At 55.3% G+C, this 16485-nt stretch overlaps 7 protein-coding genes across 7 annotated transcripts; 5 read left to right on the top strand and 2 right to left on the bottom strand.

Annotated features, from left to right (window-relative positions):
• The first annotated feature begins 1423 nt into the window (after positions 1 to 1423).
• Positions 1424 to 3178, top strand: CC84DRAFT_58642 (globin-like protein). Its single transcript, XM_018186786.1, has one exon. The coding sequence runs from the start codon at positions 1567 to 1569 to the stop codon at positions 2827 to 2829; it is 1263 nt and encodes a 420-aa protein (XP_018042268.1). The 5' UTR covers positions 1424 to 1566; the 3' UTR covers positions 2830 to 3178.
• Positions 3104 to 4657, bottom strand: CC84DRAFT_1170734 (uncharacterized protein; the record flags this gene model as incomplete). The annotated part of the gene is made up of 3 exons (XM_018179869.1): positions 3104 to 3319; positions 3517 to 4112; positions 4255 to 4657. 3 exons carry the CDS (start codon positions 4655 to 4657, stop codon positions 3104 to 3106), a joined length of 1215 nt encoding a protein of 404 aa, XP_018042267.1.
• A 2405-nt stretch (positions 4658 to 7062) lies between these two features.
• CC84DRAFT_1079796 (uncharacterized protein) lies at positions 7063 to 8593 on the top strand (the record flags this gene model as incomplete). Its single annotated transcript, XM_018173862.1, has 3 exons — positions 7063 to 7555; positions 7609 to 7748; positions 7796 to 8593. The coding sequence occupies 3 exons, from the start codon at positions 7063 to 7065 to the stop codon at positions 8591 to 8593; spliced, it is 1431 nt and encodes a 476-aa protein (XP_018042266.1).
• A 215-nt stretch (positions 8594 to 8808) lies between these two features.
• CC84DRAFT_59843 (uncharacterized protein) lies at positions 8809 to 9755 on the bottom strand. Its single transcript, XM_018186820.1, has one exon. The coding sequence runs from the start codon at positions 9649 to 9651 to the stop codon at positions 9025 to 9027; it is 627 nt and encodes a 208-aa protein (XP_018042265.1). The 5' UTR covers positions 9652 to 9755; the 3' UTR covers positions 8809 to 9024.
• CC84DRAFT_1254271 (ENTH-domain-containing protein) lies at positions 9323 to 11755 on the top strand. Its single transcript, XM_018184445.1, has 4 exons — positions 9323 to 9732; positions 9781 to 9850; positions 9902 to 10122; positions 10170 to 11755. Exons 1-4 carry the CDS (start codon positions 9660 to 9662, stop codon positions 11516 to 11518), a joined length of 1713 nt encoding a protein of 570 aa, XP_018042264.1. The 5' UTR covers positions 9323 to 9659; the 3' UTR covers positions 11519 to 11755.
• A 268-nt stretch (positions 11756 to 12023) lies between these two features.
• Positions 12024 to 13791, top strand: CC84DRAFT_1159309 (uncharacterized protein). Its single transcript, XM_018177195.1, has 2 exons — positions 12024 to 13221; positions 13271 to 13791. The coding sequence occupies exons 1-2, from the start codon at positions 12319 to 12321 to the stop codon at positions 13457 to 13459; spliced, it is 1092 nt and encodes a 363-aa protein (XP_018042263.1). The 5' UTR covers positions 12024 to 12318; the 3' UTR covers positions 13460 to 13791.
• A 1900-nt stretch (positions 13792 to 15691) lies between these two features.
• On the top strand, positions 15692 to 16373 carry CC84DRAFT_1134048 (uncharacterized protein; the record flags this gene model as incomplete). Its single annotated transcript, XM_018176009.1, has 2 exons — positions 15692 to 15881; positions 15940 to 16373. The coding sequence occupies 2 exons, from the start codon at positions 15692 to 15694 to the stop codon at positions 16371 to 16373; spliced, it is 624 nt and encodes a 207-aa protein (XP_018042262.1).
• Between the last annotated feature and the right edge of the window lie 112 nt (positions 16374 to 16485).

Raw genomic sequence — 16485 nt, 5'->3', positions numbered from 1 at the left:
ACGGCTACTGCCCCTTTTCAAGGGGAGCAGAGCTTTCCCGTGTGCGTGATAGTTGTATTCTATAGACCTAGTCAGCTTTAACTTCGCGTGGGCAACAAAGGACAGCGGAAATGCAATTAGAGATTCATACGAATCATGTAATTCTCCACTCCACTCCGCCGTCCAAGAGCGGCACAAATCGCCAGCTCAACGCTACAGTATTGTCAGCTATGACACAAACATTGCCGCAACGGACACAAAACGTAGAACCATCAACACATTGACCCTTTACGGTGCCAGAGCTCTGATCCATATATTCAGGGTCGGTCGCATTGTAAAAACAATCTACCTGACACGGTAACTCGTATAGGCAGTCATACCTATCCGAATCCGGAAAGCGGCCCACCTTTGTTTGCCGCGGAGAAATGCTCACCAGCAGGGTAATAAAAACTTTCCATCACCGAGTGACCGAAAAACCAAATTACCAATTCTTGTCCAATAACAGCGGCCCGGATTCCGATTACACCCTTTGCATGGCGGAGTCGGAATGTTTCGGCGCGCCAGCTCACGTGGTGGGGTGATGTTTTGTCACATGGTCTACGGCAACACAAGGGATCAAGCGCGGCATATGAGATTTTTCATGGCAGTAGAGGCTGGCGATTAGGCTGAGTTTGTTCTATGCCGTGTTGAATAGGGTTTGGTCTCCGACATGGAGTGCCACAGTGACCTACGTGGAGAAGCGGTTGAAGACTTCATGCTGGCCGAGCCTACATAGGTTGGTGCCAAGGCCAGCGTAGTGCTGATGATACATTGTCGGCTTTCGTGCATCCAGGTGCAGGTACAAGTATAGTAACGGGTCATCATTGAGGCATTATCTTTCGCCAAGTGCACATTCTCTCGACGGTCGCAACCAACTCTTCGCACTGGGAAGTAAAGTATACAAAAGCCACAGCACATGAGAACACCCAATAATCACGTCACCCTTCGTAAAAGCTAAGTCTAGTCGTACCTGTCAACCCTACCACGTCGGGAGTGGCGGAGAAAACAGCGGCTCTGCGGAACAGACCGCGTGCAACCCACGCGAATGCGACTCCGACCCTGCAGATTCTCGCGCTACTACGTAACAGCTGCACTTGTGCGACCGCTTACTCACACAATGTTTTCCGTAAGCGCAAATGAATTCTTTCCTGACGGCGCGCGGCGAGGGGCAGTGAGCTGATGTTTTTGGCGCGAGGGTCTGGTCCCGGGTTTAGGCCTGGCATGGCCTGTTTTCTTCGACACCATGGACGCTGTTGAAGCATGGCAGTTTCCGCGGAAATACTCAACTCGAGAGAAGAGATGGAGGACCCTTTGATGTAGTGCGTGTATATAAGACGCGGTGTGCGATGTTTCTTTATTTTTCCTTGTCATCAGAATAGTATTTCACAACCATATCCTACCGCCTACGACGATAATTCAAAGATCATTGAAACATCTGCATTCAGTTTCAAGTTCACAAGTACTTGAATCTTCTAAGTTGGACCTTCATTATCAGAACAACAGCTCAATATACCCAAGTCATCCTACCAATCCTGACACGCAGACACCATGGCGGCGGCCTTGACACCAGCACAAACCGCCATCGTCAAGTCCACAGTTCCGGTCCTCGCTCAACATGGCGAGACTATCACCGCAAAATTCTACCACGACATGATCTCCGCGAACCCGTCCCTCAAAAACATCTTCAACCACACGCACCAAGCAACAGGCCACCAAGCGCGCGCCCTCGCCGGCGCGCTCTACGCCTACGCCGCCAACCTCGATGATCTGGGCAAGCTTAGTCCCGCCGTCGAGCTCATCTGCCACAAGCACGTCAGCCTGAACGTTCAGGCCGAGCACTACGGCATCGTGGGCGAGTTCCTGCTCAAGACGATGAAGGCTGTGCTCGGCGACGCCGCGACCGAGGAGCTCCTCGACGCCTGGGGCGCCGCCTACTGGCAGCTCGCCAACATCATGATTGATAAAGAGGCGCAAATGTACGCGGCGACGAGCTACTGGCAGGGCTGGCAAGACTTCAAGATCACACGCAAAGAAAAGGAGTCCGAGGAGATCACGTCGTTTTATTTCGAGCCTGTGGACGCGAACCTCAAGCTCCCGCTGTTCAAGCCGGGGCAGTACGTCTCTGTGAATATGTTTATCGAGGAGCTCGACGGCGGCGTGTGGCAGGCGCGGCAGTACAGTTTGAGCGATGCGCCGGGGAAGCCGTATCTGCGGATCAGCGTCAAGAGGGAGCCCGAGATTGAGATTGGAGAGCCAAAGCATATGGCACATGCGGGGTACTTGTCGAATATCCTGCACGATACGAAGGAGGTGGGGGACGTGGTCAAGCTGTCGCATCCATTTGGCGACTTTTTCTTCGAAGACAACGACGGAGAGAAGGACTCACCCGTTGTGCTGATCTCGGCGGGTGTCGGCCTGACGTGCTTGATGAGCATTCTGAACGCATTGGTCGAAGATGGCGGCTCGCGACCGATTACTTGGATTCATGGATCGCGGCATTCCAGGGTGCGAGCGTTCAAGGCGCACGTCGACGAGCTGGCAGCCCGCGAGAGGAGTATTCGCAAGCTGTACTTCTCTTCCTCACCTGTCGCAGGCGAAGTCAAGGGACAGCATTACGACGTCGAAGGCCGCGTCAACCTAGACAAGATCGAGCAGGAGCATCTCTTCACGGAGAATAAGAAGGCGCAATACTTCGTCTGCGGACCCACGCAGTTCATGTTGGAAGTAGAAGCAAAGCTGAAGAGTTTTGGCGTCGACGACAACAGGGTACATATGGAGCTGTTTGGCACTGGAGGCGTCCCAAGGGTTTAGACATTCTGCCCGGGAATCGACGTAGACTTAGAGGCTGTTTTCAATTGTTCGCGTTTGGTTATTCGAGCGTTGGTCGTTCTGGCATTTGGAATTTTTCTTGCTAGATACACTCCCCATTCCTTGTTGGTTCTGGAGCATAATTTCATAGCAGGTGTGAGAGCATTACATTTACATGTCTTAACTGACGAATAGTTTCAAAAGATCATTGATTGTGTGATGGCTTGCTGATTGCGAGGAATCCAGCTTATTGATAGGCCAGGTTTGTCCAGAAATGTTACTGGATAGCTCGCAAATCATCGACGAAGGAGCCTGGCCCATGGCTCCATGGGTCAGTATCCCATACATGGCTTTCCCCGCATGTCTGCTTGCCTCCATTGACGGCGGTGATTAGTCTAGGACATTTAGTCGTCTTAGACATGATATGAACGACACGCAGAGCATGAGAAGTGTACAAATTAACCGCCAACGTCTTGAAGCATCTGTGCATGTACTAGTGTCACATCAGAGGATCATTAGACTCGACAAGTATGTCTGAACCCGTGCTGAAGTGATCTGTAGTCCCTACAATGGTTCACGACAACAATCAGCATTGACCAGCTGAGACATGTTCGAGGCGATTACATCAATGGCCTCATGGCAATAGGAACCTTCCAAAGTGGGAAGAACTAACATTCGCCCAGGACGCACTATGATGCAGCATGCCCATGGTGCCTGTACGTATATTGCATTCGGTAAAAGGGGCAAGCGCAGGTACGGATCTCGATCGCCTTTCGGCCTACAGCTTCCGAGAACACCTACATTGTCAATTGGGGTTCCTTCGAAGATCGCGCAAGAAGAAGCATTTGTACTTGCGATGCGGCCAGTTACCCAGGTGCGTCCCAACGCCGCCAATGCAACGCAAAGCTGAGACCTCCGCAACGTGCCGCGCCGAACTGACCGCGTTGCACAACGTGAGCGCGGGATGACGCAGCGGTCCCGACCGGCGAAAACAGGGCCGGGCAGGCACCAGCCGCGGAAAATTAGGGTAAAAGGGGTAGTCTTCTGGAAACAAGGGGGCTGCGCACGACGCACTCTGTGACGCGGACTGTTGTGGGCGGACATTCTTTCAAATTGCGAGGCAGCGGTCAGCGTGCCCCTAACACGAAAGCGGGAGGCTTCTAGAAAGCGCTTGGATGCAGTTGGAGCCCTATGGGGGTTGGGCTGCCAGGCGCTCCATGCTCTGGTGCCCGAGCGGTGTTGGTTGGAAAACGCGCCGTCGGAGATGATGCACGCGGAAGCTGGGGCTGCAGCCGGCTGGCCAGTGGCATGCGTCCGTGAGGCAGACGTTCAAGGTTCTGACGCACGACGTGGCGTTGGCACAAGAATAGTGCGCGAGCATCCCCAGCCGACAGCGAAGAAATGCATGTCGAACTCGAGGATGTGTACTTGTGAAACGTTGGTGCCCTGTCGCAGTTTTACCGGTCAAATGTGACAGGTCGGCGCCAAAGCCACACTGCAGTCGCTGGCCCGTCTCTGAGTAGAGAGAAGGTTGGTGCATCTGCCCGGTCGTATCCCGAGATGACGCCCTGCTCGAGGGTGCGAGGAGCGGGTGTTCCGAGCTGCTCTGCGAGGGTAAAGCATGAGAAGGGTGAGACGATCGCCCGGAGACAGTGCATTGAGGCTCAAGGTGGAGCCGGCTAGGGTGACCCCGTGCATCAACCGCATCTTGGTAACGAGCACAGACTGCTATTGTGGCATCGCGGAAGCGATTCTGGTCGGCGTCCTGCCTGCGATGACTCGCGGCTGCTCTCGTCGCCCACGGCCTGCAATCTGCCCATTGTACTGACATGTTGTGGTACGCGTGAACGACCAAGTTGTACAGCAGAATGCCTTCTATGGAATAGGGTTTTCTGACGTGGGTCGAAATGTGGACGATCGAGTTGGCTACCGTACGACGAGGCTGCGCCGATCCCGATGCGCTCAAACGTAACGGATGTTGATGCAGAACGGGTCGTGTGACGGTGGTTCTCGAGCATGTTGCAGTTATACGTGGTCTGTCGGAGGGCATCACTCTTCACAGTAAGGGGAGGTGGCACTGCAGGTGCTATGTATGTGCCGTGAACAAGAGCTGCTGCCATGATGACATGCGCCTCGCGCCTCGTGGGAAGCAGCGGCGCAGTTGGGGACGTGTGTCCTCTGTCCCACGACGGGCGCTCATGGCGCCCAAGCTGTGGTTCGTGATGGCTTCAGGGGTGGGTCGGACAGCCGCGACGCCGAGAGCTCGCAATGTCACTCCCACGCGCTGCTAGGCTCGCAGGCTGGCCGCGAGAGGCGATTTGCACCTTGGAACTCGACGGCTGGCGGCAGACGCTCATGATGTTTCGCAACATGCTAAATTTGGGGTATCCGCAGGGATTCTGCTGTTTGTGAGTTCCGTGGTTTGAGAGCGCATGGACCGTAGAAGGCCGCTAGAAGGTGGAAGGCTTCGATGCCCCCAGCTCCTGCGACAGCTCTACGCCTCAAGTCGCAGCGCTGCGAACCTGAGCTGCTTCGAAACCGCGCCTGACTCTGCTCCCCGCGCGCGCCGCTCTCGTGGCCGCATCCAGCGGCAGGTTTATGCAGGCGGCTGTTGGATTGGCCGCTCCCTGGCTGCCTGTCTGTTCGCCAGCGCCACAGAACGGCTCAGACAGGCGCAGTGCCTCTGAGCCTTGACTCTTGCGGTGGGTCTGGCAGATGGTCGTGGGGATGGTGAGGGCCCTGGCGTGCCCTTCTGGTGGGCGCAAGGATAGCGTGGTATGAAATGCCATCCTGATGCCCGTATAAACAAGCGTGATCTGCGAATATTAGGCTGCCCCTGCGCCCACTGCGGATTAAGTGACGGTACCATATTATCTTGCTACGCGCACGCCTGTGACTGAGCAAAGCACCGTGACGCAAAGCACCATTGCCCGCGCCTGAAGACATCCATTTCCAACGACCGCCACTCAACATCGCACCGACCGAGAGCCTCCCACGCACGCATTGCAATCGGGCATTACCTCGCGTGTGCATTTCCATTACCTAGCCGCAGCGACAGAAGGATTCACACAATAGGGGCGCTTCCAAGCTGAGCAGGTGAGCATCCCACCGCTTCCTATTCCCTGGGCGGACACAGTCAGCGCAGCGAGCGCTTTCCTCCCCGAGACGGGCGATAGACTGGCGGTAGACTGACGGGCGTGCAGCTGTAGCAACGTTGCTTCTGCCACCCCGGGGAGGCACATCTGATCCTCCAACGGCCACTGGGGCGGATCCGACCAGGATCGCGTGGGAATCGAGACAGTTTGGTACACTGCCAGACTCGCAGCCAGACGACACGGCGCGAGACGTCACAGGACGGATCGCATCCGGGCCGAGCCAGCCGTCCACCGCAGTGCAGCCAGCGCGCTCGCCAGTCTTCTGCTCGGGGTCCGCAGCGCTGAAGGCGAGCAGGCGACAGTAGTCAGCGGCGCGTTAGTCATCGTGGGCTGCGTTGCTCGAAAGGAGCTGCGTGAGATTTGCGGGTTTCAGGCGGCCGGAAAGAGACAGCAGAGTCCGCCGGGGCCTCGACAAGTGCAGCGTCCCTTGCCCTTGGTCTGCTGGCCTGAGCGTCCACGGCTGCACATCGTCTCTGCCACTTGCTGGGGTTTTCGACTCGCAACTAGCCGTAAACTGTTTCGGGCGCTAGCTCAGAAATCACAACACGCGCAAAGAAGCAGCAGAGGACTTTGTACCTTTCAACTCCACACCCCATCAACAGCCATCCTCTGCCCTGCCCTCCCGCAGGCCTCACTCGTAGGTATGTTCGCACCGTCCGCCGCCGCGAGCGCAAGCCGCTGCGCCCGCCGCCTGCCGCGCTGGCGCCGCTGCCCCTTTCTGTCCTCGGGACGGCGAGGGCGTCTGCGTGTCGCCATGCCGGCGACGACGGGCGCGCCTTCGACTTTGCGCTCGTCACAGGCAGCGCTGCCCCTGTGGCCGTTTACTCTGGCTGACGCTCGCTCTAGTGCAACCTCAGCATTGGCCTGCACGCGGTCCGCCCATCTCTACAGACACCAACTCGGGCCACCTCGACATCGCCCTCGACGCCTCCTGCTGGCCGCCATCACCACCACCGCGCCGGCACCCTCGCTTTCACCTCGCCGCCGCAGGCTCACCGCCTAGCTACCTGGTGCGCACCCACCGTCCTTTCACGCTGGGCCCTCGGCCCGCTGTTCTGCCACGCGACCTCTTCCCCTGGCGATGGAGCTGGGCACCATTTTGAACGCGAGATTGACCGCCCACGCAGGAACAGGCTCACCCTTCGGCATGCAGCACGCCATGCAGCACCAACCACAGCACTTCGCCGCTCAGCCGGCCTATATGAACGGCCACATCAAGTCTGAGAACGGCTCCGAGCGCGGCGTCTCGCCACACCCGTCCGACTCGTCTCGCTATTCCTCGCAGCAGCCCCAACAGCAACTCCCCTCGTACCCTCCCATCCCCGCCCAGCACATGAACGGCATGCGCTATCCGTCGCCCACGCCCATGCAACAACAGGCACCCATGCAGATGCTCAACAATAACAGCTACATCCCCAATCCACAAGAAAACCCGTATGCTCAGCAGCAGATGCCGGATCAGCAGACACAACATGCTGGCGGCCGCCCTGCCAACGAGAACGGCCCGCCAAAGGCATTCGCGTGCTCCACATGTGGCAAGGGTTTCGCGCGACGCAGTGACCTCGCACGTCACGGTAAGGAGCTTGGACCTCAACACCAAAACAGTGCCAGCACTAACAGTATACAGAGCGCATCCACAGCGGCATCCGTCCCCATGTGTGCGAATACCCCAACTGCGGCAAGCAGTTTATCCAGCGCTCCGCTCTGACTGTCCATCAACGTGTCCACACCGGCGAGAAGCCCCACATGTGTGAGCGTTGCGGCAAGGTATGCTTTCGGTTGCGTGTTGCAATATGTTTTCTAATCTCGCCTAGCCCTTCAGCGACTCCAGCTCGCTTGCGCGCCATCGTCGCATTCACTCTGGCAAGCGCCCTTACAAGTGCCCCTACGCGGACTGCCAGAAGACGTTTACGCGTCGCACAACCCTAACGCGCCACCAAAACCACCACACAGGCACTGTCGAGGAAGCTGCTGCAGCCACTGCCGCAGCTCTCGCTTCCCGGGCATCTGCCCCGAGCCGATCCGCTCGCTCTGATGCTGAGGAGTATTCTGAGACCGCGTCTCCGTTAAACACGCCGTCGCCCAATGATCGTCTCACGTCCATGTCACCTGCCGGCGGCATGCCTGCGGGTGTTGTTCCCGGTATGCACCGCCAGCAGCCCGAGTACGCGTACATGGGTAGCATGAATGTGCCGCCTCATCTTAGGAATGAGATGCCCCAGCCCAGCCCGCGTGCGTCTCCCGCTCTAACGTCGCAGTCGTACACGTCGACTGCGAGCGGCTCGCGTCCAGCCATCACATCGCACCCTAGCGGTTATGGCCCACCTCCGATTCTGGAGCCGCCGGCATCCGCCAACCACAACCAGTCGGGGAGCAACAGCGCAAGTGGAAGCCCCCACATGACTGCGGTGGGCTGGCAATCGCCTTCTCACCAGGCTCTGCCCTCTCCGGGAGCTGGTGAGAACAGCTATGTCTACCCAGAGCCGCAGTACGCCAACCCGCCCCACAATATGTACTACCAAAACAACACCATCCGCCGCCCCAACAGCACTGAGCCGGACCACTACAGCACCAATCAGGGCCAGCAAATGTGGGCGCCCGCGGTGCAATAAAAGTGTCGCTCACTCTCTGTACAACTACCGCAAAGATCTCAAGTTGAAGGTTCCAATTCATTACATCGGTGTTCTCGGCAGGACTTATACCCCTGTTTTCAACTACACAAAAATTTCGTTGCTTCTTCCGGCGTGTTTGCTCGATCTCGGGGACATTCTGCATGGCGGTACATGAATCTGCAGGGTATCATTAACTGCCTCTTTGCCTCTGCAGTCTTTTCTGATTTGGTTGCGTTTGGGTTGGTGACCGACTCACTATCTCGTTTGTTGCATTCCCTACTCACCAAGCTCTACTGTGAAGCTGGTGGGCGTTTTCTTACGGTTCAAGGGAACTGATGGAGTTGGGTGTCCCTTCTAAGACTGGCAAGGGCGTCTGCGGCTCGCAGGTTACTCGGGTATTTCCTTTGCACTGGCAATCTCTAGACTGGTAATTAATGAAGGATGTAAATCCGCTTTAGACATTCAAATCGCGCCGACGCGCTTCTGTAATTCCTGCATGCGATCCCTGACCCATTTCGGATATGCAAGTTGGTCGTGACACGCGCTGTGCAGCCACCATCAAGGCCATGCCACTGGAATATGTATCTGCAGACAAGCAACGGCCTGTAGAGCTGCCCTAGATGTTCCGCATTGTGAGCTCGTGCGTCTTTAGCCTTGTTGAGCGGCAAGCGGGTCGAGGGTACGCTTTGGCCAGCCCAGCCCAGCCCGGTGACGAAGCCAGCACCAGCTCCCTGAACCACCGAGCCAGTCCTGCTCACCCGCACGCTGCAGAGCCGCCACTTCACAGCCCCGTGCACCACGACGACTCTTACTAAGTCTTTCCTGCAGAGAATTTGCGCATCGCCGCTACAACGAGCCGGCACTCTTCCTCGCTCACTCGTCCTACCGCGCCAAGACAGCCGCTGCGGTCCAACGGCTTGCATCATCGTCGACCGCACCACTGCGCCGCCCAACGCGACCCCAACCGATCCACCGACCCTTTGTGCGGCCGTCTTCGCGTCCGACTCAGCTATCCCAGCACACAGCAGCGCGCACCGTCCCGCTGCACTGAGCTCCATCTTCGACCATGTCGAAGGTAGTGAGGAGTGTCAAGAATGTCACCAAGGGCTATTCTGCGGTTGAGGTGAAAGTCCGAAATGGTACGGCAATTCAAATTGGGATCGCTATCTCTAAACTGACAATCACAGCGACGAGCAACGACCCGTGGGGTCCGGTGGGCTCCGACATGGCCGAGATTGCTCAGATTACCTTCAACAAGTAGGGACGCCGTCCCGAAGCTCGTAACAATGCGCTAATCGCGAATAATAGCTCGACCGACTTCTATCAAGTTATGGATATGCTCGACAAGCGGCTCAACGACAAGGGAAAGAACTGGCGCCACGTGCTGAAGTCCCTCAAGGTCCTGGACTATTGCTTGCATGAGGGGTCCGAGCTGGTCGTCACCTGGGCGCGGAAAAACATCTACATCATCAAAACACTGCGCGAGTTCCAATACATCGATGAGGATGGCCGGGATGTGGGCCAGAACAGTGCGTGCATTTGCGCAATGGAAGGGAAAATCGCTAACGCTGGACAGTTCGTATTGCCGCGAAAGAGCTTACTTCGCTGGTCATGGATGAAGAACGTCTACGTGCAGAGCGGCAAGACCGAAAGTCTTGGAAGTCTCGCGTCACTGGTATCGAGGAGTATGGTGGGGGCAATCAGCAGCATGGTGGTCCAGCTCCAGAAGGCCGTCGTCGCGAAGGTCGTCAACGTCGCGAGAATGAAGAAGACCTGGAGTTGAGGTTGGCGCTGGAAGCAAGCAAGAATGAGGCCGAAGAAGAGCGTAAGCGCCGCGAACGTAACAACGTTACCGTTGATGACGATGACGATCTTCAAAAGGCCATCAAACTTAGCAAGGAGGAGGAGGAATTGCGGCGAAAGGAACTTGAATCGAGCAATGCCGACCTCCTTTTTGGCGAGACTCCGTCCCAACCCACTGCCTACCAGCCCACGGGCAACAACCAAGGTTACCAGCAGCAAGGCGCAGTAGACTGGTTTGGAAATTTGATGGACAACAACCCGCAGCAACAGCCCCAGAGCACCGGCTATCTCAATAACGCATACGCACAGCCTACGGGTTTACAGCCCCAGCAGACGGCCTTCCAAACTGGCTATGGGGGTTACAATGGTATGCCTCAGCAGCAGCAGCCAAACTATGATGCCTTCAACCAGCAACAGCAACAGCAGCAGTACCTGCAACCTCAACAAACTGCCTTTGGCCAGAACAACCCATATGGCCAGATGAACAACGGCTTCGGTCAGCAGCAACAGCAGCAAGACCAGAGTACCCTGCAGCCAGGCAACCACAACCCTTGGGCAACCAACAAGCCTCAGGAATCACTCGTTCCGCAACCTACAGGATCGAACAATCCGTTCGCACAATCGTTCAATCGACCACAGACTGCCCAACCGCAGCCGACGCAGAGGCAGCCGACGCTTAACACGCTGTACGAACAAAAGACTCAGTCACAGTTCAACAACACGAACTTCAACCCGCCGGTATCGTTCTCGCCTCCGGCCCAGCAACCTCAAAAGGAAATGGACCCGAATGCAGCAAGACTCAACGCTCTGCTTGCAACAGGAGAGGGACAGGATACATTTGGAAACGTAGGAAACCTCCGACTTCCGGCACAGCATACGGCCCCGGGAACGTTTGTCAATTCGGCAGGTTCCGGTCTGAACCAGATCAACGCCAACGCTACCGGCAACAATCCCTTCCTCAACTCGCAGTTTACAGGCATGCCGCAACAAAATCGCATGATGCCGGCACAGACAGGGCCTGCGGGAGGCTTTGGGGCCAACCCCTACGGCAGCTCCAACCCCTTTGGCCAGGGCAATAGGCAGCAAGGTGGCGCGGGTGCTGGTCCTTTAATAGACTTATAGGGTACGATGGCTTGTGCAAGAGGATTGGTTCGTTTCTTTTGTCTGATATTCCAGCGCTGCGGAGCAGACAGTCTGATGGTGCTTCATCTATTTCGAACGTTCATTGGGGTAGGAGTCGAAAAGCTTCACGCATGCGAAGCCGCGAGTTGGTCCGGCTTCATCCCAACATATGGGGGATCGGGTGTAGCATTTTCTGGTTCGCGTAAAGATATCTTTGAATGTAACTTTTCGTGGGAGGAGCGTTGCGACCGCAGGCTTGGGGGAATTATATGCATTTCATTGATTTCGCGGGGGATAGCGAGAGTCTCAGATGCATGCGTGCAGAGCAATAAAGCCAAAGAAAGAAAAAAAATACTGCTTCTCCCTTTGCAATGTCTCATGGGTTGAATGCGAGCAAGCCCCTAAGCCCACTTCTCGAGCATGCGACTGGAGATCGACCCCGCATCCAACTAGCGCGCCAAGCGGGCCAGCATGCATCCCCAACGTCAATCCGGCGGCCGTTTGCGCTTTTCGTTCTTGCACGCTCCCGTGTGCTGCTTGCTATATTTCATATGCCCACCTGGTGCATCGCTTTCGGGTATTGATTACCAGCTCACATTTTGTGTTGTACACCACCGAACGGTAACAGGTGCTCCGGAGCCTGTCTGTCTTCCTTCTCCATACCACCACGAGTCGAGTCGAGTCGCGCGACGACAACCGGACTCGGGCGATACCTGTGCTGGACTCACCATGCTCACGACCATATAACAAGTGTTGGACGTCTCGGCCTCCCATTCGGAAGAAATATCAATTCACGCACGATGGCGCGCTCAAAACGACTTGCGCCCACGGAAGAGCTCGTTGAGGAGGCATCCGAATCCTGCATTAGGGAACGTGAGGCAACATCAGCTGCGCACGTAGGACTCCAACCACCGACCAAGAAGCGGAGGATTCGCTCAGACATTCTTTGGGACTCGCTCGCAAAACCGCCGACGGACACCTCGGGCTCAGCGCGCGCTATGAGGGATCCTGCCAACGCTTCCCAGCTTGCTGCGCTGCATGACATTGGCCTCCCCACGCCCGAAGCCAGTTCTTTGGCCGAACAAGAGCAACTAAGCAAAGATGTGTTTCCGTTCCTGAAGCTGCCTGCCGAACTCCGGATGGACATCTACCGGTGTGCTCTGTGCAGAGACGAACCCTTGCTGCTGGACTTGGCATCCAAAGACGAGAAAGACGGCGATGCTGAGACACCAAAGCCAAAGAAAGCAAGGAACAACGCAGGCGTCAACGTAGAGCTTCTTCGAACATGTTCCCTTGTCTACAAGGAAGCACGTCAAATCTTCTACTCTGAGAACTGCTTCACTCTCTCCATCGAATCAAGCGTCGCCACACTGGCACAACTACACCAGCGCTCGCGCTCGCTCATTCGATCTGTCACTCTTGCTATTCCTTCACATCACGACATCTTGGATAGCTTTGCTGATATGGTGCGCTTGGGACTGCGCTACTGCTGGGGTCTCAGGACATTCACGATTAGACTGGATGTCATGCTTCCCGATTTCGACACTCTGCCTGCAGGCCACCACGGTGGCATCTACGCAAACGCGTTTCGCATTCTAAGATGGCTGCCCAAAGGGTGTAAGGTCATTCTTGAGGGCAACGTCAACGAGAGCGTGAAGAGGGTTGTTGCGGAGGAAGGCCGACTACTAGTCGAGCTCGACGAGGCATGATGAGCTCGTATACTTTCGTGAGCAGAGCTAACCAAGAAACTAGATCAGTTACTTCAGGAGACAACATCAGATGTCCGGTCGGGTCTCTGGTTCTTCTTTCATGCCCAGTCAACGAGACGGGAAGGGTATGTCTAATCGGACTGCCGAAGGGGGCCTCGCTCCTGATTCTGGAAGCTCGTCAGCCCCGGAACGAGTTTACAACACCCGCTCGTGCCGCTCGATGCGCATTTGAGAAACGGTACAAGACCACGCCTGGGGCTTGGCTTGATCCTAATACCACCAAATTTTGATGTCATCTGGACCGTCACTATTGCGTATACCACTGGTGGTTAATTCTACACTGTTGTTATATCATATTGGCATGGGCTATCCCGACTATGCATGTTCAACACACTTCGCACATTGCTACCTTTACTATTATTGTAGTAGTGCGCTCCATGAAATTTGGACTGACAAAAATCTCTCTATGACGATGTGGAAGTCTGTGAGGTAGAGAGAGAGTTATCGCTCACTCCGAATGAAGGCGCTTGTTCAAACCGCCCTGAATACACTTCTAGCACGCACCAGTGATGAACGGCCATCTGGACGCGGACGACTGGGCAGCCACAAAAGCAGGAACACCTCACAATGAAAATCACAGTTCCCGATTTGTCACGATCCATCTCGCATTGCTCTATGTAAACATCCTTACGTCGGCCGCCCTGACTATCATTCAGAGATGACTTTCCAGCCCCTTTACTCGTCCTCAACCTTTATGACATTCTTGCCATGGTACTGGGGCTCGCGCTTCTCGTCAGTAATCTTGATCACGTTTTTACCGTGATACTGCGGTTCGCGCTTCTCCTCTGCAATCTTGATCACGTTCTTGCCATGGCTATATTCGCAGGTGCAAAGTCAGTGCGAGTCACAGCAGTGGAGAAAGGTATGAGGCAATCGTGTTTGAGTGGGTAAGGACTGGGGCTTTACTCACTATTGAGGCTCGCGCTTTTCTTCGGCTGTCTTAATCACGCCCTTGGCCTGGTAGAGTGGCTGGACTGGCTCGCGCTTCTCATCGGCGATCTTGATAACGTTTTTACCGTGGTATTGCGGCTCGCGTTTCTCGTCCGCCGTCTTGATCACGCCCTTGGCCTGGTAAAGTGGGCCGACTTCGTCAGTGGGTAAGCATGTGCGCGTCGTAGTAGTATATAAGAGGGCGCGTTGTCTTACCAACGGGGACAGCGACCGCAGTAGCCACGAGAGTAGTCAGAGATATGAGTGAGAGCTTCATGTTGGCTATAGTAAAATACACTTCGCGTTAATCTGAACGGGGTGCTGGTCTGAACTTGAAATTCCGACAGGGAAGTAAATATAAGAAATGGGGATGTGTACTTTGAGGCGATAGACTAACTCGACTCTGCGCCGTAGCAGTGGTCACGATGGATGGGAAAATACACATCGCTCACTTTCCATTGTGGGTAAGATAGTCTGACCTGCCACTTTGGCTCTCATTCCGAACACCTTTCAGCCTTCAAACCGGAGACCATTGGCTCGAAAAACAGTAGCTCACCGATTCCATTATCCTAGAGGATCCGGGCTACTCAGATGACAAATTCAGGCAGACGGAGCGGCGGACATCTCAACGATACGGTCAAGCTTACTACTTATTGGGTGCCTTTGCCACTAGTCACCTCGTCTACGGGCTACATGGTGCAAACGAGGTACACTACGGCCCGAAGCTTGTCTACAACAAGAAGCTTCACAAGCTTCTGTATCACTTGGCCTGGTGATAGTCGTACTCGGGGTTACTTCAAGTTCTAAGTCTATTATCCTACGTTTCACCTTCCGCATCAAGTCACCCGGAGCGTAGTTGCTGAAGTATAGTACGAAAATATAGTTGCGATCCTGGAGGATGGAAAGGGCTGCTTACGCCCGTATCTTGACTAGTGATGGGGTCGGAAAGACACTCGAATCGACATCTACTATCCTATCACATCACCAGGCGCGGAAATACCCCGCTGAGCTTTTCAAAGTCCCAGTAATTGAGTGCTGCAACCTGCTTCTCATGTCCCTAACATGAAAGCGTCCAGTTTCCTTCAGAGGTCGTTACACTCGCCCAAGTGCCAATACGCCAAACTCGAAGAATGCGAGAACGGCAGCACTACTTACGTGAGATAGCAATACCAATTTGATGGAACACTGTCGCAATTAACAAAGACAAGTCAGACACTCAGTCCCCCAGAGACACTTCCTCGTCTAGACGAAGATTCAGCAACCACACATATGCCAACATCTGCATATCAATTATCAATCTCATTTTACTCATTGCCGCCATATGTATCCTCCAACGATCTGACGATGCCAACTGGCTCCTCAAACGAGTGAACACATATAGTGAGTCGGGCGAACATCTGCAGCATGCGTTTCTAACCGAGGAACAAACACTCACACAATATCAGGCCCCGTGTTCGAGTCCTTCAATCTCAGCATGCATGAACACACCTACGAAGCCCCCTTCTTCAACTCGCCCTATTCAATTTACCGCGGCCCTCCATCGCCCGAAGTCGACGCCGCCTGGGAAGCAATCGAGTACCCAGCGCAGATGCATTTCTCACGTGAAGAAATCATCAAGCTAGGCAAGGACCCAGAAGCCGCCGCAAAGCTGCCCGAAGAATGGGGTCCGTATCTTTACCCCAGCGGAATCGATCCTCCCATTTGCTAACACCGCGATATCAGGCTACGGCGCCGACCGCTACTTCGGCGTCCTCGACGGGCAGCACCTGATACACTGCGTCAACCTCCTGCGCCAGTGGTCCCACTTCGACTACTACTTCCCAAAGTACACGCCGCAGTCTCAAGCACCACCGCTTGCGTCCGCACATAAAGATCACTGCGTCGCAGTTCTGCTGGAGCACTTGACGTGCCAGCCTAGTCTGAATGTTTTTACGTACTACTGGATGGAAGGACAGCCGGACCCCTATCCCAACTTTGAGATCAACAGAAAGTGCCAGAATCACAGGGACTTGCTGGAGTGGCAGAGGGAGAGGGAGGTTGCGCCGGAGTTTAGGGAGTTGAGTTTCGAGAGGCCAGAGGGGGCAAAGGTTAGGCCCGCGGATCCGCGATTGGCGATGGTCGAGGGGTGGGTGTGGAATGGGTCTGCGCCGATATAGTCGCTGTTACTGTGGTGGCAGGTTATTAGCAGGGATTTTTTGTAGAAAGACGTCCAATGAGAATGCATCACCTTTCACAGGAATATTTCGCCACAGCTGCGGAGCTACCCCA

The sequence above is a fragment of the Paraphaeosphaeria sporulosa genome (genome assembly GCF_001642045.1).
Source record: "Paraphaeosphaeria sporulosa strain AP3s5-JAC2a unplaced genomic scaffold CC84scaffold_1, whole genome shotgun sequence".
Classification (NCBI taxonomy): Eukaryota; Fungi; Ascomycota; class Dothideomycetes; order Pleosporales; family Didymosphaeriaceae; genus Paraphaeosphaeria; species Paraphaeosphaeria sporulosa.
The sequence above is the reverse complement of the archived record's forward strand: the minus strand, read 5'-3'. Positions and strand labels throughout refer to the sequence as shown.

What these genes read in the sequence shown, in the direction of transcription:
- CC84DRAFT_58642 (XM_018186786.1), top strand. Translation starts at nt 1,567, where the DNA reads ATGGCGGCGGCCTTGACACCAGCACAAACCGCCATCGTCAAGTCCACA.
- CC84DRAFT_59843 (XM_018186820.1), bottom strand. Translation starts at nt 9,651, where the DNA reads ATGGAGCTCAGTGCAGCGGGACGGTGCGCGCTGCTGTGTGCTGGGATA.
- CC84DRAFT_1254271 (XM_018184445.1), top strand. Translation starts at nt 9,660, where the DNA reads ATGTCGAAGGTAGTGAGGAGTGTCAAGAATGTCACCAAGGGCTATTCT. An exon ending in TGAGGTGAAAGTCCGAAATG is followed by an intron (nt 9,733 to 9,780) that starts GTACGGCAATTC and finishes TGACAATCACAG; the next exon opens with CGACGAGCAACGACCCGTGG. An exon ending in GCTCAGATTACCTTCAACAA is followed by an intron (nt 9,851 to 9,901) that starts GTAGGGACGCCG and finishes CGCGAATAATAG; the next exon opens with CTCGACCGACTTCTATCAAG.
- CC84DRAFT_1159309 (XM_018177195.1), top strand. Translation starts at nt 12,319, where the DNA reads ATGGCGCGCTCAAAACGACTTGCGCCCACGGAAGAGCTCGTTGAGGAG. An exon ending in TACTAGTCGAGCTCGACGAG is followed by an intron (nt 13,222 to 13,270) that starts GCATGATGAGCT and finishes CCAAGAAACTAG; the next exon opens with ATCAGTTACTTCAGGAGACA.